General features: G+C 47.0%; 1 protein-coding gene across 1 annotated transcript in view; it reads left to right on the plus strand.

The window, feature by feature from the left end:
* The first annotated feature begins 11,112 nt into the window (after nt 1–11,112).
* Nucleotides 11,113–21,647, plus strand: part of LOC126534449 (3-oxoacyl-[acyl-carrier-protein] reductase FabG-like) — a 123,819-nt gene continuing 113,284 nt past the window's right edge. The window contains exons 1-2 of the mRNA XM_072289197.1: nt 11,113–11,181; nt 11,974–12,113. Coding sequence (XP_072145298.1) covers nt 11,154–11,181; nt 11,974–12,113 — 168 coding nt within the window. The 5' untranslated portion in view covers nt 11,113–11,153. The remainder of the gene's footprint in view (nt 11,182–11,973; nt 12,114–21,647) is intronic.

Below are 21,647 nucleotides of genomic sequence, written 5' to 3' on the forward strand. Positions count from 1 at the left end.
CATTTGGGAAAGGATCATTTTGTCTTGGTAGTTGCTTATTTTGCACTGAACATGCACTGGAGATCACTGAAATGTGGACTTTCAAGGAATCAAATTTTGGGGGGGTTGGCGGGCAGCAATGTTATTTCTTTGAAGAAAATACAGATATTTTCACTGTACCAAGTGTAGCAGCATTCTATCCTTGCTTTAAAACCATTGCAGGTGTGAATCCTGGCAGGAGAACCACGGTAGAGCGCCCCAAGAAAAAGCAGCATTGCCTCTCCCCAAAAGTGGCTTCCCTCGTCACATCGTTGCAAGACTATGACTTTTAACTGTTCTGTAACTTGAAAACATTCTATATCAATGCACTGTGATAATGTAACAACTTGTGGCATGCCTTATGCCTTGTTTCTACCTCACTGCTTAATGCAGTACTACTCTCAAGCAAGGCACAGTTTGCCCAAGTAACTTTCCTTTTACATATACTTGGCGTTTCAGTTCAGTGACTGGTTGTATACATTCTAGTACTGCTTTCTCTATTCTGGTAATATTTTAATATTTATATTGTAGGTGCAAGGTTAGACATACCAAGTGGGGTGACACAATGTTTTTGGTTGCACTGTGATAATGTAACAGTTTGTGGCATGCCTTATGCCTTGTTTCTACCTCACTGCTTAATGCTGTACTAGTGGCAGGCAGAATTGATGCTTGTTGGGAGAGTTGCTGATTTGTAAGTGCTAAAACAGAGTGCAACAAGATGGGACACGAAAGAGCACCCAGCTAGAGCACTCGCTTTCAACTGTTTTTTCTTGCCGTTGTCATCTATAGATATATGCATGAACCATCAGCACGAAACTGAAAAGCACAATCGATACAACTCAACCGTTTGCTGATTGCCAACGATCCGAAACATGACCTCTTTTATCATAGGTCCAGTGATACCATATTCAGACATGTTACTTGCACATGCAGTATTCAGTGCCTCGATAAGCTCCCTAACTCGCTTGTATTTGTGACGGTCGTATAAAGGTTATAAACAAGGCTAAGGTGCCTCAGAGAGGCTGGCCTTATCAATGTTTATGACCTTTATACCACAGTGTGCTATTCCATATGTCAGCCCCTTTCTTGATTTTGGATTTGTGACGGTTGCTAATCTGACTGTTCAAACAAAGGCACGCATGGCCTAGAACAGCCCCATCGCCTAGACTGCGTCCTGCATTGACGGAAGTGCAAGCTACATTGATTACAATAATAATGAGAGCAACCAGGCCCACCTCAGCCTGCACTGCCATCAATGCGGGAAGCAATCTATGTGGCGGAGCCGTTCTAAGCCACAAAAAGTAGTGCGTTAGCGAGACTATTTAGGCAATGAATATTGCACGTGCAGCTAGCAGTTGTGTGATCGTTTCATCGGTGGCGCTATCAAGAAAAGAGCCGAGTTGTACCGGTGTTGGGTCAGTCACCTTGGTTCTTGTTTTCAGTTTCATGCTGGTGGTTCATGTGTGTATTTATACGTGGCAAAATCAAGGAATAAACAGTTGAAAGTTGGCACTCCTGTCGTATGCTCTTTCTTGTCCCATCTTGTTTCACGCTGGTTTAGCAGTTAGTGTGAAGCAAGGCATGTTTTGCCGATATGCACAATTTTCCTTACGCATATACTTTCCATTACTGTTTCTCGACCTGTTGTATTCGTTGTATTACTATTTAGACTTTTATATTTACTGTAGTCTCAAGATTGGACGTACCAGTTAGAAGGACCCAGTTGGTTGCTTTTGGTCACACTGTGATAATACAAACAGCGTGTTTCATGCCTTAGGACTTGTTGCTCGTATCTCACTGCTTCATGCAGTACTAGTGTCAATGAAGGCATCATTTCCGAATTTGCACAGTTCTTCTAATGCATATACTTGCCGTTACAGTTTAGTGACCAGTTGTATATTCATTATATTGTACTACTATTTTCATTTGTATAATTATTTTATTTGAAAAGATTGATTCACCCTACTTAGTATGTCCAATGTTTTGGTTGTACAGCAATAATGCAAAAATCGTGTGGATGCGTTATGTTCCATTGCTTGTATCTCACTAGCTGCTTCATTCTGTACTAGTGTCGACCAACGCATATTTGCCCTAGACACTCCTTATGCATATACTTGCCATCACACCTTAGTGATTGGTTGTCTTCATTGTACAGGTATTACGTTCTGTGTTGCATACATTGTATCGCATTGCCATTTTAGAGTGAATCATGTGTGCTCCTGTATACTTACCGTTACTGTATACCTTATTAGCAGCTGTCCCATATAGGGAGTGAAGGAAGAGCAATTTCATTGCCTTTTTTCTTCAGTCACCTATCTACCATTCACCTTAATTATGTGATGCTGGAAGACGTAGTGAATTATTAGTCATGATGACATTGTTTAATATTGCACCTGCATTTATCACTCTCGTTCGATACCTAAACGTGCCATTTCTAGCCGTCTCATAGAAGCAGTGAAATATCTCACTGCATTGAAACATGGGAGCAGTTGTAATGTTCTGTTATATATGTATGCATAATATTCTGTATTATGTATTATGTATATTAAAAGGTGGTGCGGAAGAAAGTGTGTGAAATGACAGAAAATGGAGCTTTAGAGAATTTTTCTGTTATTTGCCGACATAAAAACTTGCGAAATAACAGAAGAACAGGCATAGAAAACTGAACTTCACAGACATTTTCTCTTAGTCACAAACAGAAAAACTTGTGAAATGACCAAAAAATGTTAAAACAGAAAACATAGCATGACAGAAACTTTCTGTCAATTTCACAGGAATTCTGTTAGCTGCAAACAGAAAAACTGTGAAATGACCGAAAAATGTTAAAACAGAAAACGTAGCGTAACTGAAACTTTCTGTCAATTTCACAGAAATTCTCTGTTAGCTGCAAACAGAAAAACCGTGAAATGACCGAAAACTGTAAACAGAAAGCAGCGTAACAGAAACTTTCTGTCTATTTCACAGAAATTCTCTGTTAGCTGCAAACAGAAAACATCCGTGAATTGACAGAAAGAAGGAACAACAGAAAACATAGCATAACAGAAATTTTCTGGCAGGCCAGCTGCCAGAAAATTTCTGTGTTTTTTAACAAAAATTTCTTGCAGTGTGTGTTAATAGAGCTAATTCAGTCGATCGGCCCCTACGAAACCCAAACTGATGCGGAGATAATTGTTGATATATGTCACAAAACGACACAACCCTTTTACAGATAACCGTCTTGAAGCATTTTGCTATGACAGGGAGCACTGACATCGGCCAATAATTTTACCTGTCATTACTGTCCCCTGATTTTAACAGAGCAGTAACCTTTGCCTGTTGCATTTTTGAAGGGAAAACGACAGTAGACAAACAAACATCGTGAGCACTGTTTAGTCGTACAAAATGGCCAGCAACAGAAGGGTGGGAGAGGTGTTACACCCGCGAAAAAAATTTTTGAAGGCCGTCTATACTTTTGCGCGTTTGATTCCCAGAACTGGAGAAGCTGCAGCACAGTCCTATCATTCTATTATTTTTCGTGAAAGCTACGAGCATGAGTGACTGCGACGTTGGATTCCGGCAGGCGCAATCACACGCTGTTTCAACTATTTCTACAACTCCACCGGCAAAATATCCATGTGCATTTGATTTTAGTATAGCAAAAATGTCAATCGTTCTAGGGCAAAAATACGCACATATTTTAGTAGAAAAAAATATATACGACCGGCATTTCTTTTGGAGGGGGGGGGGGGCACTAAGTGTATTGTACCAGCTGGCGTATGACAGTCGGGCAGCTGTGCACTTTGGAATGACATGCAAAAACTACACCTACACATCGCTGACGTGCCCTCATAATCCGACACTGGCTCAGCGGTGCGTGTTTCCTGCATCGACGACGAAAGCTGCGCGTCGCCTGAGGGCAACGGTTCGCCACTGCTACGAAAAAAACGCTGCAAGTTGTCGTCTACAGACCGGCTGCAGTGCACTTTGGAATCGCAACTAAGAGCACGCCTTTTTCATGTGAGACGTTTTTGTTCCATTTTGCAGCACCTAAATTTCGCGAGCTGTGCACAATGCCAGACGTACTGTTATGTCTCTCATGCTTTGCTATTGATTTCATTTGCGTTGGCTAGTGGCGATGGCTTTGGCGCGCGATAATGACAAATCCAGCGAAGACTTGCGGCGTGAATTGAGAAAGTAACTTTGAAATATGAAAAATGCTTTAAAAGAAGTGAAAGGCCTATGGCAAGATATTCAGTCAGTGATACGGGTAAAGCAAGAGCTCAGAGCTGGAAATGATAGACTGCACCGCAGGATAGCAGAAGTTGAGCAATATCAGTGCTCTAATAACCTGGAACTTAAGGGAACTCCACCTAATGTAGAAGCACTCGTAGCGGTTAAGAAAAGCGGTGATCTCATCCAAGAAGACATAACTCCTGATGACCTCGATATCTGGCATAGAGTACAGACTGCTTCTCATGAACAAAATAACGTAATTGTCTAATTTGTGCGTAGTACAAGAAAGGTAGCTGTATTAAGCAAGTCAACGAAAGTGAAAATTGATAGCAAGGACTTGGGCAGCTAGAAGTCATCTGCAGTATGTGTGAATGAGCCTCTGCAAACAGCTTCTCGGGTCAGCTATAGATAGAAAGAAGAAAATGTGGTGGAAATTTTTTATAACACCGCGCAAGGCATTTGCACGTAGGAACGAGTGCTGCAATGTGCCTAAAATAAGGAACGCAAATGACCTCGATAAGATAAGCGACCTCCCGCCCAAGCGGGTGGAATCGCTGGAGAATAAATGCCGTATCTGGGGTGCCATCGGAGATTGTTGTTCGGCGCGTTCGTTCGGTTACCGGTGCCCGCGATTGGCCTACTCCGCGCCGACGTCGCCAGCCGCGGGGCGCGGCCACGTTTTTGGTGACGTCAAAATGACGACACCCTCCTGTCAATCATCCTCCCACCGAGCATTTAGTCTGCTAGGCGCCGAACCCGACGGGAACTGGGAAGTTTGGAGCAATCATACAACTTCGCATGGCGCGTCTGGTGGATTGGATCCCACTGGCGGCTGCGGCATGGCACATTTGGATCCAATCCATAGTTTGATTCGAGAAAATGGCGCTTTCTTTGGGAACTTAGGTTGTTGCGCTGGCGTTTCTAGAGGAAGGAGGAGAGCGGGTGGCGGTGCGAAACGCGTTTGAAGAAATGCCAGAAAGTGAATTCCGGCGTCGTTCTTGTTTCTCGAAACAAATAATTCGTTGGTTGTACAGAGAAATCGACCCTATCATCGTTGCCAGCGAGCCACTAGAATGTTGTCGCTGCCTCTTGAAAAGTGCGCCACTCTTCCCGTCGTTTCTTGTTCTTTTTCCTTCTCGCTCTGCGCGACAGCACCCAGGGACGACGCAAAGAGACTAATAGTTATAAATTGCAGTAGTCACATGTACGACAATTTGAAAACGTGTTTGGGCTTGAGAAAAAAAAATTTAAATGAAGATGTCATTCATTTGGAAGACGAGAAACATTTCGTTTTGTAGTATACTGTGTGCAAGCAGACGACAAACGACGGAAGACAATTCCGGGGAGGTCACTGCTTCAGATGCTGAAACAGATGCTCCAAGACGACGTGATCCAGCCGTCCACCAGCTCGTAGGCCTCCTCTGTAGTGTTAGTCAGAAAGAAAGACAACACACTACGCTTCTGTGTAGATTACAGAAAGTTGAAACATGTCACCAAGCGCGATATTTATCCAATGCCAGGCATCGACGACGCATTAAATCATCCACAACATGCCAAGTTCTTTTTCTTCGTTGGATCTTAAATCAGGGTATTGGCAAATCGAAGCTGATGAACAGAATCGTGAAAAAACAGCGCTTGTGACACCCGACGGGCTTGATGAGTTCAAAGTTCTTCCCTTTGGTCTCTGTTCCGCACCTGCCACCTTTCAGCTGATGATGGATACCATGCTTGCTGAACTCAAATGGCACACCTGCCTCGTATACTTGGACGACGTAGTCGTGTTCTCGGGTACGTTTGACGAACATCTCGCATGACTCGAGAGTGTCATCGCTGCGATCCATACTGCCGGCCTCACCATCAAACCTGTAAAATGCTACTTCGGGTTCCAAGAGCTCAAATTTCTTGGCCATCTCGTTGGTCCTCAAGGTGCCTAACCAGACCCCGACAAGTTAGCTGCCATCGCCGAGTTTTCACCACCCACAGACAAGAAGTCTGTCCAACGCTTCCTTAGTTTGTGCGCATATTATAGGCGCTTCGTCGAGGGACTGAGCCTCTGACACGGCTTACACGTGACGATGTGCCTTTCATTTGGGCGGACGAGCAGCAGCAGTCGTGCAATAAATTGCTCAAGCTTTTGCAAGAGGCCTCAATACTTGGTCATTTCGACGAAGACGCTGACACTAAAATTCATACTGACGCCAGCAATGCGGCTCTCTGCGCAATTCCTGTGCAGTGGAAAGCTGGTGCGGAACGCCCCATTGTTTATTCAAGCCGCATTCTCACCAAGGGCGAGAAAAAATACTGAACCACTGAAAAAGAATGCTTAGTGGTTGTGTGGGCGATTGCTAAATTCCAACACTACTTGTACGGTAGACCCCTTAAGGCTGTCAGCGATCACCACGCCCTGTGCTGGCTTGCCAACCTCAAGGATCCTTCAGGCAGACTAGCCCGTTGGAGCCTGCGCGCAACAGTACGATATTTCAGGTGTCTACCGATCTGGAAGGAAGCACAATGACGCTGACTGTTTGTCACGCGCACAACTCCTTACGACGTCATCAGACTCTGACCATCACTTACGATTTGTCGGCGTTATCGACGCCATAAAGATGATTAAGCACCAGCGCACTGATGCTGAGCTGCTGCCGCTGATCGAGCACCTCCAAAGAGTTGAAGGTGTTTTACCCCACTCGCTCGTGCGCGGCTTATTATCACGCTAGTGGCACAACACCGCCCTTTACAGGAAAAACTGCGCCAGCAGTCCCAATACGTACCTGCTTGTCGTGCCGTCGGCGCTACGCCAGAAAATTTTGCTAGCCTGCCATGATGAGGCATGCGCGGGACACCTGGGACTCACTAAGACATTAGCAAGGATACGACAGAAGTATTACTGGCCCCGCCTTTATTCGTCTGTGCAAGGGCATGCGAAGACCTGTCGCGATTGTCCGCGCCGCAAGAAACCACCAGTTGAACCGGCTGGCTTTCTCCATCCTGTGGACCGTCCTCACGCACCGTTCCAACAAATTGGAATGTATCAATTTGGACCATTCCCAGTGACCTCTTTGCGCAACAGATGGATAGTGTACCGACTACTTAACCCGGTACGCCGAAACCAAAGCTATTCCGCAAGCAAATTCGTATGGAGTGGACATGTTCTTTGTACGCCACATCGTCCTACGACATGGTGCGTCGTCTGTTCTCATCACCGACCGCGGTACAGCATTTACAGCGGAACTTATGCAGGACGTCCTCCAGCTGACGCATACCTCTCAACGCAAAAGCACAGGGTGTCACCCTCAAACCAATGGCTTAACGGAACGTCTGAATAGAACGCTGGCTGGTAAGCTCTCCACGTATGTCGACGTAAAGCACAAGACGTGGGACGAGATCTTACGCTATATGACTGTCGCGTATAACACGGCTGTACAGGAGGCTACACAGTTTACGCCATTCGAACTTGTATACGGGCGTCACGTCACGTCAACACTTGACGCCATGCTACCTCTGGCTGATAATAGCCCGACTAGCGTGCACGTGGCAGAGTTCGTACAAAGAGCCAAAGAAGCACACCAGCTTGCTCGGCATCGTATCTGGAGCCAACAGCATACCGACACCCTTCGATACAACCAGGATCGACGCGACGACCATTACAATACCGGCGCCTGCGTGTAGGTCTGGACGCCCGTCCGCCGCCGTGGACTCTCGGAAAAGTTGATCCGCCGGTATTTTGGTCCCTACAAGGATACACGCCGCCTCAGTGACGTGACCTACGATGTCGTCCTCGGCAGTTCTGACCCCGATTCACTCTATCGTTGTCCTCGCGCTGAAGTTCTTCATGTCGTGCGCATGAAACCATACTATGCGTGTACGTGAATGCCGAGATGCACCTGAGGAGGTCCATTTCTTAGGTCGCTGAAAGGACTTTCTGACGCGACCGACACGGTCGCTTTTCGCATGGCGGGCAATTGACACAAAGATGTGGGGCTCCCGCACCGCAGGACGGCGCGCGCAAAGGTCGGTGCCACGAAAGATGATGAAGTGCGTAAGCTGGACGCTCTTGTTCTTGCTCGCCATTAAAGCGAAGCGTATATTTTGCAAGACTCCGTCTCCAATCTACGTTACAATATCTTTCTTTATGACCTTGTTTAACCATCTGTAATCAATGCTACACCTCCAAGAGTCCTCTTTTTTTTCACTAAGATCACTCTTGCATGACCTTTTTCTTTAACATCTCATGCACCTGCTGAGCAATAATCTTCCGTTCCTATGAAGACACTCCATCGGGCTTCCGCTGGATAGGGTGAGCTGAACAAGTGTCACTCCTTTAGCGAGTTCGCGAAGATAGAAGAGTGGTACGGTTTCACCTTGGATGAAGACAAACAGGGAAGCCTGTGCGGATAGCACATGTACCAAGGCGCCTCGTTCACGTAATCACAGACATTTGCTGTCCATACTGCGAATTTTTGGTGAAAGGGGCCAGATGAGTTGTTGATTGGGTAATTGGTCTCGTCACGGAACTGTGCATGCCGCCATCGAAGACAGCGAGATTCATGTCTTTGGGAAGTAGTACGGGCGCGGCAGAAGAGTGTAGTGCCCACAACGACGTGCCTCTATTTGTCACGAATAAAACAATACCAGGCAGCAGTATGTCCATCTTAGCATGGAAATCAGTGAGTGGTTGAACCATGGCATCAAATGAACTGCCGGTATCAATACAAGCGATGACAGGGACAGACGCTAGCGACCACGTAGGCAGCACGCCTCATCACCAACAACAAATTACCTTGAATTCAGAACTGTTGCACTTGCAGAAACTTCGTTTGACCTCGAAGAATCGTTCACTGAAGGGACGGTTTATGTGAGTATTTACAAAAGCCCATAGTAGGATGCCGTTCAATTTCATAGCCCGAGTCCCGTGGCATCACCAAGAGACTCATTAATACTGCTCGGCCTTTCCGGCGAAACTGCAGCCTTTGTTGTTTTGTTTTACTGTGAGTCCGAGTGTAAGCGCTTCGGCGCATGGCAGCTTTTGATACTGATTTTGAGTGAATCCGGCTTGGCCTCGTTTCGCTTACGGAGTGAATTATGCATATTTTTGAACTCTGCATGAAAGTGGCGGTGTTTCCCTCCCTAATGAATGTTGGAAGCTAGTAGAAAAGTTTCTTCTTTCTTGAGCCGTTAGCGCTTCCTGCTAGAAACAGAAGCGATACTGAGGCACGCATAATTAACGTGGATTTCACACGCTCTTGACAAAAGACTGCCCAAGAGGCCACTGCAGTCCGCAGGCTTTGCTCAGTTGAACATTGCACACAACGTAATTTGAAGTGAGGTGAACATCGAGCCACATATTCATTCTGTAGGCATATAACATTTATACCATTAGAAATAGTTGTTATTTGGCTAGCTACTTTTCTTTAAAAGTATAATAAACGTTGCATTGTGTATATATTTAGATATATGCTCTCTGTGCATGTTGTTCACAGTAGAAATTTAAAAAAGAAACGTTGAAGCGCAAAAAATATGGATGAGGTAGCCGCCGCTAGTGCTTTATGGTTCTAGTACTGCCGTTGTCACGATTTGCGGAAATAAATTGAAAACATGAATTAAAAGTCGTGCTTGAGTGAAAATGTTGACGCAACTTAAAAAGTCTTCAAATAATGTGTGTACCAGAACTCTGGTACACACATTTTAGAGTGGAGGGGCTTTGACATCGCCGGGGGGGGGGGTCCGCTTTGCTCGGAAAATTTCAGAGGGTGTTCAGTCCCCGGAGGCCCTCGTAGTCGGCGCCTATGATGTCCCGTATGCTGTAGGTGCGAGAGAAAGCAAGTGAGGGTGAGCCGAGAAAGATGGTGCTTGACATGGCAGCGTCTTCTCGCATGTGCTTGGTGGGCACCGACCTTTAGCACTGTGAGGAGCTGTGCGCGCGCTAAAGGGGCAGGGGGTGGGGGGGACAGCAGGTTGGAACGATCCCACACGTCGTTGCTTTTACTCCATCTGTGGCTCCGCGTGGCAGGTCTGAGCGCGGCCGCCCCCGTCCTATCATGGAAGTAATCGGTGGTGAGTTCTAAGGCTAACCGCGGCGACGTACTGATGGCTTCTTATGCGCTGTGTTCTGGCGCGCAATGTTCGCTTGGAAGCGACGGGCTGGACGAAAGGGAATTAGCTCGCCTCCGCTGCCGATATTTTAAGTGTTAATGAACTGAAGCGTCGAGAGTGCTACCATGAAACGAACTCGCTATCCCAGATTTGTTAACCATGTGATGTAGGACCTTCACCGCCGACTAAATTTATTCATTTCTCGTCATGTTGCTATACCACTTCTGTGTGTGTCAGATTCTATAAAAGCAGGGTCAATGAAACTGCCATATTTTAGAAAAAAACGACAATCACTACATTTAATTTCTTCTATCGATATACCTGTAGTTAATTGAGTTTGTGTACTCTTTATTCTTGGTTGTTAGAAATGACAACATTTAATCTACTCACTATTAGATTTAGAGTAAACATGGTCAGCTCTATAAAAATGTCGCATGAAGGGCTTGTCTGCATTTAAACTTTTGTTAAGTTTGATATCCATATATGATAATGATGATGCAAATGGCCCTCTCCTTTGAAACGGAAGTTCAACAGCCTCTAGGCCGGATAAGACTTCATTCAATAGTTGTGTGGTGCAGGGTTTGAGCGTTTGTCACTATATAGAACCAGAAAATAATAAATCACCATGATGTCGACATTTCACATAAAACAAGCAGGAAGGATGCAAGTTAGGGTTCACGGCAGGTGTGAGTTATGCCTCCCCAGCAAGCTGCCCAACCGCTCACAACTGTTCACATTTGATGTAGTAGTGGTTAATGCAAAAACTATTTAACTCGTTGCTTTGCCGTGCCTTTGTGTTCTCTCAGGTACATTTGATCGACAAGCTGAATATGAAGAGTAAAGTGGTGCTGATCACAGGTAAGAATACTTTGTGTCCGACCTTGTTAATCTAGCGCTTTCATTTTTTGCACAAAGCAAATGCAACTAATGGCGTTTTATGTACTAAAAGGATCGTTCATATTGAGAGGCGTGGCAGTGCAGCAAGGTAAAAGAATTTAAGTTGTTGGGGCTGCATACTGCCCCGACGAATCACGGTAGATCAGCTCTTCTGGATTTGATCGACATCGAAAGGTTGTCACAACGGGCCATATATAGGACCGTAATGCAAGCAGTAATAAAAAGACGGAATGCCAAAAAATGAACTTGGTTTAAAAGGTGAGAAGGACCAGCAGTAATCGCTCTGAATAGGTTGGATAAAAACAAAATCTTGTGAGCCAAGCTTGGTTTTCTAGATAGTGACACGTGTACTTGATAGTAAGTGTAAAATCTTCGTAAATTAGTTATTTTGTTCATCGAACCTCCTACACAGTGTTGTTTCCCGCAGAATTTGTCTCTCATACTGAACGTCCTTGGGCCGATAAAAAAACTTTGTTCTGAAATGGGATTTTCAAGCAACTCCGGTAAAAAAAAACAACTGAAGTGAGACGCTCACCCCTAAGATAGACTTTTACAAGCCATCGTAAGCATATTTTCTTAGGTTGGAAAAGTAGAAGATTACACTGCGCTGTACACAACCAGAAACTCAAAATAGACTCATTGTCAATCATTCATCTGCACTGTTTAGTTCAATACGACACAGTTCTTTCACAATACGATCCCATTATCATAAAGAGTGTTATCTAACACTTAATACTATTTTTCCAAATACAGGTGCATCATCGGGAATTGGCGAAGGAACGGCTCTTCGATTTGCGTCATTAGGTTGCTGGCTTTCCCTTACAGCGAGAAATATACTCGCTTTAAGCGAGGTGGCTGAAAAATGCCGGGCCATAGGTGTTCCCAAGGACAAGGTAGGAGTTTTCATCTATTAGAGAATGTATCGCACGCACGAGACGGTTAAGACGATCAATATAAAAAATGCAGCAGCACCCATCTCACGATGGCTGGCGACAGTAATGCGTTAGCATTGAATCTTTACTGTCAAACAACTTAATGCCATTGTCAAAATGATTTAGGTATGGGGCGTGTATTACAGCGGCACTGTTCTTTTGCGCTTCCCTAATAACACCCGGGGCCACCGAACGCCGCCACCACGAAGCTTGAGGTGCCATCCGAAATGGACGACGCGCCGGTGCGAGCGAATGATGAGAAAGGCGTCATGGCGCCAACCGAACTTCTCCCTCGCGCTTCTAGCGGCAAATGCTCGGTGATCCAAGTTGGCAAGACGTTCATCGAACAGCTGCACGTACACAGTACATTCATGGCGCTGCTCTGTAAAGCGTTGGCTTCAAGGGCGTTAAATAAAAGTGGCACCTAGCCAGTGGATTTCTGGCAGAGCCTGCTAATGCGTTGGGTTGCTGTCCATGACGATCATTTGTGACGTTGGTTCCATTCTGCTCAGTATCCGAGAAATTTTAGGGAGCTTTTTCATCATTGTACCGGGACACATTCTCAGTGGCACATACCTAGTTAGCAAAGTATGCGTCAAAAACGTTCATTGAAGAGCGGCACATACCTACTGGTCGTGGTCCGAGTGGACGTCAAGAACGTTGATTGAAGACCAGAGCACAAGGAGTGAAACTAACCCGTGCTCAAAGTCGGCGCAAAAGCTTTTAGTTGAACAGCTGTGCCAGCCCTGTCCCGCATCTACAGTGGCCCATGTCGGCGGGAAAGCGTTTTGTTGAAGAAAGGCACGTATGTCACCATCATCATCAGCCTGCTTACGCCAACTACGGGGCAAAGGCCTCTTCTTAATCTTCAAAAACTTCTTAATCTCATCCGCCCACCTAATTTTCTGCCGCCCCCTGCTACGCTTCCCTTCCCTTGGAATCCAGTGCGTAACCCTTAATGACCATCGGTTATCTTCCCTCATCATTACATGTCCTGCCCATGCCCATATCTGTTTCTTTATTTCAACTAGGATGTCATTAGCTCGCGTTTGTTCCCTCACCCAATCTGCTGTTTTCTTATCTCTTAACGTTACACCTATCATTCTTTCTATAGATCGTTGCGTCGCCCTCAATTTAAGTGGAACCTTTTTCATAAGCCTCCGAATTTCTGCCCCGTACGTGAGTACTGGTAAGACACATCTGTTATGCACTTTTCTCTTGAGGGATAATAGCAACCTGCTGTTGATGATCTGAGAATGCCTGCCAAATGCACCCAGGCTCATTCTTATTCCTCTGATTATTTCAGTCTCATGATCCGGATCCGCAGTCGCTACCTGTCCTAAGTAGATCTATTCCCTTACCACTTCCAGTGCCACGCTACCTATCGTAAACTGCTGTTCTCTTCCCAGACTGTTAAACATTACCAGACTGTTAAACATCCGATTATCCGACTATCCACCACGTCGCTGCAATCACTTGCCCGACATCATTCTTCGAAAATTTGTCATTGTTGGTTAATGAATAACCTGCTTTTTCACGCATTATTCTTTCTGTTTTTACGCACTCGCGAAAATGTAGCTTTCTTGCACCAATTTTTCTGTATACCTGTGTTTATGTTTGCATTATCAACTTTACCCACCCCTCATGTAATACCCTTAGCAAAGGTGTCTTTAAGGAAAGAAAACTGAACTGAACTGAACTGATTGTTGGTTTTCAAATTCCTTACCTCAGCATAGCAGCCAGGTGTGCTAAGCATTCGTCCACCCACTATCCAGTGACCCAGGTAGACGGATAAATGATTAGATAGATAGATAGATAGATAGATAGATAGATAGATAGATAGATAGATAGATAGATAGATAGATAGATAGATAGATAGATAGATAGATAGATAGATAGATAGATAGATAGATAGATAGATAGATAGATAGATAGATAGCCCCAGGAATGTGCGTGATGTACCCAAAGAATGATAAGGCATTAAAATTGCACACAACCGATCTCACTGTGACTGTCGTCAGCAACACGTTCCGCATTAAATCAATATAGCGGCACAACGTATTGCCACCGTTGAAAAGATTTACGTGTGAGGCGTGTACTCCAGCAGGAATCATTCTTCGCGCATGCTGAAGAGCACTCTGCTCCATGTAGCGCCGTACTGCGAAGTCTGTTCGTGGCCTCCGAAATGCATGGTGGGTCAGTGCGTGCAAAAGAGATACAACCGCGTCATGCGCAAACCGGGTCCATTTGTCGCGCTACTTTCTGCACAAGCTGCGCCATGTTGTGGCGTAGCCGACAAGCCGGCGCGTGGACTCCGAGACGAGAAGTGAGAAGGCTGAGAATCATTCCCTAGCTTGCTGCACACTAAGTGGCACATACTGAATAACGCAAGTTGGAGAGAGGTTCCTTCAAGAGCGGCACACAACGTTAAGGCGTTGGTATGAAAGGCGTTGTTGGAACCTCAGTGCTGACGCCCGTTGTTGCAAATGGGTCGCAAGCCCCAAGGGTAGCGTTGGCCTGGCGGCCTGGGGCACTGGAAGCATCCGAAGGTCCCGGCAAAGCATGAGTCGACTGGTAACAGAACAACTGGTTTATTCTAACATCGCAAAAGAGCGGGCGGTCAGGTCGACCGAAGTGAGAGACGGGAGAGCACGTAACTCGACAGAAGAAATCGGAGCCTCTCTCTTGGCGTCCGGGGCAGCTGCTCTTATACTTTCGCAGTTGAGGGCAAGAAGGAAGGCCTCGTGACGAGACCGCGTGACGGCGGGTACGGACAGACTGAGAGACACGTTGAGACGAGTGTAGTGACGCATCGCCAAGCTGGCGCCTGTCAGACCTCCTCGCTTCACACTTGGGGAGCTCCTCTCCCCGGCTGCCGCGCTTTGACAAGCGTGGGCACACACACACACACGCAAACACGAAGACACGTGGCACTGAAACACGCCTGGACGCGCTTGGCGGGGAGACTGCGGGAGCTCCGAACGGGCCAAAATGTCCGCCGCTTTGAACGAAGCTCCGGCGTCCGTTGCATCCGCGCCGGCTATACCGCGCGTTGTAGGCGAAACGTAACAGACCGCCCCGCCGGGGGAAGGAGATCCCGATGGTCAGGGGACTGCATCCGCTGTCCGGAGGGATGTCGCTCGATGATGCTCATAACCGAAGTCGGGCGTCCTTCGGCGTTTCTTGAGCGCAGCGCACAGAGAAGGCCTCGTTCTCTCGTTCAGGTTCACCCAGGACACTGCAAAGTGACTTCGGGAGAGTTGACATTTTTGTTCTCGTTCCCGGCAAGCGTTAGAACTACGCCGAAACTCAACCGCTCAGTCAGAAAGCACGGCACAACCCTCACTAAGCCCTGCCAGGCTCTTTCCCCTTTTTTACTGCTGCCTAGTTCCTTACAGTAGTTTAGCAGCACTCAGAACACGTCCACAAATTGGAAAATTGCACGAGAAAGCACACCATCACTTTGAAACACTACACAAAAGCAATATGTTAAAAATCCTGCCTCAGGAAGAAAAACATCAGTAACAAACAATTTTGAGGCTGATTCCCACGTTAGGGGCTTCGACTTAAGCCATCGGCGTTACCGTTGAGACTCCCCTTTTTGTAACGCACCTCAAAGGAATATTGTTGCAAAGCGAGGCTCCAGCGCAGGAGGCGGCCATTTTTGGGAGAGATGGTCTGCAGCCATTGGAGAGGGCAGTGATCCTTCTCGAAGCATGCGAAGCGGAGATCGCAGCGAGCGACCGTACACTAGCTCAGCTGGCGAAAACCCCGTAGCCGCATGCGGCGCGGTCCTCAATGCAAACATCACCCCAGGCACACACAGCTCCCAGTCAGTTTGTTGTACAAAACACAATGCTCTAAACACGCGCTTCATGACGGAGTGGAGCTTCTCAACGGAATTCGACTGGGGGTGGTGCACTGAGCTGTATAACAGCTTTACCCCGCACCTTTCGAGAAAGGCTGTCGTCAAAGCGCTAGTAAACACTGTGCCCTGATCTGATTGGATTTCCGCAGGAAAACCAACTCGCGCAAATATGGACAGTAGTGCATTGACTATCTCAACTGAGCTGAGTTCCTTAAGCGGTACTGCTTCAGGGGACTTTGTCGCTGGGCAGATCACAGTCAAAATGTGTCTGTACCCCGTGGTTGTTACCGGCAGAGGTCCCACTGTATCAATAACGAGCCGTCTAAAAGGCTCCGTAATGATAGGTACCAACTTCAACGGCGCCCTCGATTTGTCCCCTGGTTTGCCCACCCGCTGACAGGTGTCACATGTCTTCACAAAGTGGTCTGCGTCCCGAAAACACCCTGGCCAATAGTACTCTTGCAAGAGACGGTCCTTAGTTTTCTTAACTCCTAGGTGTCCGGACCACGAACCCCCATGCGACAAGCGCAACAGATCCTGACGGTAGCACTGAGGCACGATCAGTTGATCGAACTCCACTCCCCTGCGGTCTAGATACTTCCGGTACAGGACCCCACCTCTTTCCACAAAGCGAGCATTTTTCTTGGCGATACCTTCCTTGACAATGCAGCGTATGTTTTCTAGGCTGCCATCCTTCTTTTGCTCGGCTATCAAAGCCGACCGGCTGACTTTTAGCAACCTATTAAGTCCGTCTGACGTAGGCGCGATGAGCAAATCTGCAGATAGCTCTTCTAACTTTCCCGCATCGGGAATTTCCTCTCCAGTATCTGGTGCCTTTAACGCTACAGGCTCAATTTTATTCAGTTCGGGCGTGCTCTGAATATCGGCTTGCTGCGCCTCTGACCCTTTTTCATTGTTCGACAACGTCGGTCCCGCAACTACCGCCTTTGCAGCGAGCTCCCGAACCTTCGATCTGGTTAAGGCCTGAACGCTAGCCTCACCAAACAAAAGCCCCTTCTCGCGCAGGAGGTGATCGGACCTGTTCGAAAATAGGTACGGGTACTGGGGGGGCAGCATAGATGACACTGCGGCCTCTGTCTCAAGTGCTCCGAAAGGTCCTTCAATAAGCACTTTTGCTACGGGCAGACACACGCTATGAGCTTCCACGGCTTGCTTGATCCATGCGCACTCGCCCGTGAACATATAGGGTTCCACGTAGGAGGGGTGAACTACATCCAGTGTAGCTGCGGAATCGCGAAGCACTCGGCACTCTTTCCCGTTCACGAGGAGGTCTCGCATGTAAGGCTCGAGAAGCTTCATGTTCTCGTCAGTGCTGCATAATGACAAAAACACGACTTTTGTTTTTGTTTCTGGACACTGCGCCGAAAAGTGACCCGGCTTCTGACACGTATAACACACGCGCGCTTGCCTCATCTCGAACCGTTTTCTGCGTTCGGCTTCGGCTGCCGCCGTCTCCTTACGTTCGGTCGGACTGCTTTCACTCGCATCCGAACTACGTGTGTCCTCCTTTGCTCTCATGGGTGTGAACTTCGGCCTCTCAAACTTGGAGCCAAATTCACCCTTTTGACCGTCCTTAGCTCCGCGAGCCCGACGCGTCACAAACTCCTCGGCTAGCTCAGCGGCTCTAGCCACCGTACTAACGTCTGGCCTATCCAAGACCCAGTACCGCACGTTCTCAGGTAACCGACTATAAAACTGTTCTAGCCCGAAACACTGCAGAACTTTCTCGTGGTCACCAAACGCTTTCTCTTCTTTGAGCCACTCCTGCATGTTTGACATAAGCCTGTAGGCAAACTCTGTATATGACTCACTTTTGCCTTTCTCATTTTCCCGAAACTTCCGACGGAACGCCTCCGCGGACAGCCTGTACTTTTTTAGCAGACTCGATTTCACTTGGTCGAAATCCTCTGCCTCCTCTCTTTTCAAGCGAGCGACTACGTCGGCCGCCTCGCCGGGTAACAAAGTGAGCAAGCGCTGTGGCCACGTTTCCCGAGAGAACCCCTGCTTCTCGCACGTTCGCTCAAAGTTAACCAGGAACAAACCAATGTCCTCTCCAAGCTTAAACGGCCGCATCAGGTCAGTCATTTTGAACGATACTCGTTCTCCTGCACCGTGTGCCTGACTTCCATTACGAGCGCGTTCCATCTCTACCTCGAGACGCTTCATTTCCAAAGCGTGTGGACGGTCGCGCTCTTCTTTTTCTTTTTGTTATTTTCGTTCGCGCTCCTGTTTCTGTTCTTTAAGTTCGCGCTCCTGTCTTTTTGCCCGCTCCTCAATGGTCTCAAGGCATTCCGACAGCTCGTCATCCTCAGCTTCTAACTCAAGAATAGCCCTTAGCAGTTCCGGTTTTCTGAGTTTGTCTGAGACATCCAGACCCAACTCTCTTGCAAGCTCCAGCAATTTCGGTTTGCGCAACGACTTCAAATCCATGGCTGCTCTGAATGCTGCTTTCTCTACTGCCTACTATTGTCTTGCCGCAAACTAACCCGGCAGCAACGACAACCACAATTACCAGCTCTGTTTCTGACACTAACAAAAGCCTGGCAAAACTCAGAAGAAGAAAGTCCCGCACTCACCAAACCTCGCAGCCAAGAATTCAGCGCAGTCGTTCCGCTGCAGGCAACCAGTCATCACACAGGGCTCGTTGCACTGCTCCCGGATGGTCGTTGTGCTGCTCAGCATACAGTCAACCGCATCTCTTCGCTGCTGGCCTCCGTTGTCGCGATCTCACCGCTGGCAACCAGCTCTTGGAATCGCACCGCTGGCACGAGTTGTTGCAAACTCAGCGCTGACGCCCGTTGTTGCAAATGGGTCGCAAGCCCCAAGGGTAGCGTTGGCCTGGCGGCCTGGGGCACTGGAAGCATCCGAAGGTCCCGGCAAAGCATGAGTCGACTGGTAACAGAACAACTGGTTTATTATAACATCGCAAAAGAGCGGGCGGTCAGGTCGACCGAAGTGAGAGACGGGAGAGCACGTAACTCGACAGAAGAAATCGGAGCCTCTCTCTTGGCGTCCGGGGCAGCTGCTCTTATACTTTCGCAGTTGAGGGCAAGAAGGAAGGCCTCGTGACGAGACCGCGTCACGGCGGGTACGGACAGACTGAGAGACACGTTGAGACGAGTGTAGTGACGCATCGCCAAGCTGGCGCCTGTCAGACCTCCTCGCTTCACACTTGGGGAGCTCCTCTCCCCGGCTGCCGCGCTTTGACAAGCGTGGGCACACACACACACACGCACACACGAAGACACGTGGCACTGAAACACGCCTGGACGCGCTTGGCGGGGAGACTGCGGGAGCTCCGAACGGGCCAAAATGTCCGCCGCTTTGAACGAAGTTCCGGCGTCCGTTGCATCCGCGCCGGCTATACCGCGCGTTGTAGGCGAAACGTAACAGCGTTTATTGAAAAAGCGACAACAACCTAGTGCATTTGTGGTGCCGTCTGATAAAACGTCGGCTTGTTGGTCCTGAGGGTCGCTTGTGAGGTGCATTTGATTCCGCTCAACATCGGAACAGTATCCGGTATCTTTTTATCATTGCAGAGCGGCACATTCGTAATGGCCCATGCTTAATTGTCCAAGTTGGCGTCAATTATGCTAATTGAAATGCGACACACATGTACTCGCCCATACCCACTCACCCAGGTTAGCATCACAAAGACTAATGTAACACCAGCAGACATCGATGGCACATACTCAGTGGTTCAAGTTGGCATCAAAATTTATTCGAACAGCGGCACCCACACAGTCCCGCCACTAGACAACTCCATGTTGGCGTGGAAGAGTTTCGTGGGAGAGCCGCAAACGTGCACATACTCAGTGGCCAAATTTGGTAGGATTGTTAATTTCAAACCCTGTGGCCCCTGCACATTAGCCCAATGCGCTGCTCATTTGACCATGCACTACCCAGTGCCCCGTGTAGGCGGGAATATTCTTAAATACAGACATATGTACACAGATAGGAAAGTGCGTGAAGTGTCATATGAATGCTTACACATTAAAACAATGTGGTGCGTTCAAACACATAATGACAGTCTTTGTCAAGAAGGTTAGTTTTCATGTGAGCTTTAAGCTTTCCCAAGTGTTTACATATGTATTCAGTCAATAAAGTGAATGCTACTTTGCATAGGTGACCCACTGAGCAGTGACATTTCAGCGCAGGTTAGGAATAACTCGACGTGCGGAAGTGTTGGTTAATGGGCCATCGTATAATGTATGGTAACTGAGGGTTAGCCAATCTAGTGCGAAGAGGAAAATTGTGCATTATTTGCATTCAGTTTAAGCTTTAAATACTGCAATAATGCGCTAAACGGTAAGATGTTGTGGACAATGTGGTATATAAGGGGGAAGGATGATGCGCGCCAAGTTGTAAGCTATCTTGAATTATGCGAAAACTATGGTGGCTAGGTGGTGAGCTCCCTTAACCTTCTCTCGTTCCGCCCATAATTGTCTATTACCACGAGTATTACACTGAAATCCCTCTCAGTATCAGTGTTACATTTGGTGGTCTGCCTTTACTGTGTCGTACCGTTTATAATAAAACAAATTAAGGTGTGACAACAATCTAAGCAGAGAGTGGGAGTCTTCATATATTCTCAACTGATGAAGCAGCCACAACAGCTACATAAGTTATATATTAAAGCAGTATCCTAAACAATAATTGTACCCGGTATCATGGGCACTAAGTTTTAATAAAAGCAGGATTTTTCCACATAAGTAAGAAAAGTTATTGGTATTTAGTGTCTTGTTAAAAAACCACAAGTAATTTTGGGCCTCACATCCGGTTAGACAATTATGTTATAAACTTAATTCTGTGTAATTTTATCAATGTATTTTGCTAACAATTAACGTTGTTGTGATCGTGAAGGTGTAAGCGAGGGGTTTGTATTAAATACGTAGATCCGTCAAAATGAGGAGCTTCCATTGAGATGCACAGCGCATGTCAAACTTTCCCGACGACGAGGCAAAACCAGCAGGACATGAAAAATGATTTGTGGCTGCGCATCTGAGAACTCGGCATAGCAGTGCGCTCAGTTATACCTAGTGGGAAAGCCAGCGGTTCATCTGTTACTGGGCAGAGCAGCGACAAAAACAGCACGTGTTTTTCTGCTACGCAGGAACATGAACTAGGAGAAAAACTGCATGTGTGCAGTCACGTGGTGTTTTTCATTTCATATCTATGTGGGCTGACCTGAGTTACGAGAAAAACCACAGGTGAACTGTCAAGTGATGTTTTTCATCTTTCTCGAGCGTTCCCGCTCCTCTAGGAAAAGTAACCATGCAATGTACATACCTATTTCGAAACACAGCAATTTGATGTCTCTTACGGCTCTTACTCCCTACACATGACAAAATGAGAATTAGAGCAACAATTTTTTTCATAGTTAATATGAGATGACAAATTCTATATAAGGAAACAAACATTACTTGCGCTTTCTTGATGATACCGTAAAATTCGTGGACATGATTTGAGTGGCGTATACTAGTATCTATATATTTTTAAGTTGGTGGATGGTAGGTGGGTTGCCTTGCAAATACGTCTGCATAAATGTGAGTGAGAGGCATGACCGTTGTTACTGACAACCAGATGCTATATGAAGCCAACAGATA

The sequence above is a fragment of the Dermacentor andersoni genome, chromosome 7, assembly GCF_023375885.2.
Source record: "Dermacentor andersoni chromosome 7, qqDerAnde1_hic_scaffold, whole genome shotgun sequence".
NCBI lineage: Eukaryota > Metazoa > Arthropoda > Arachnida > Ixodida > Ixodidae > Dermacentor > Dermacentor andersoni.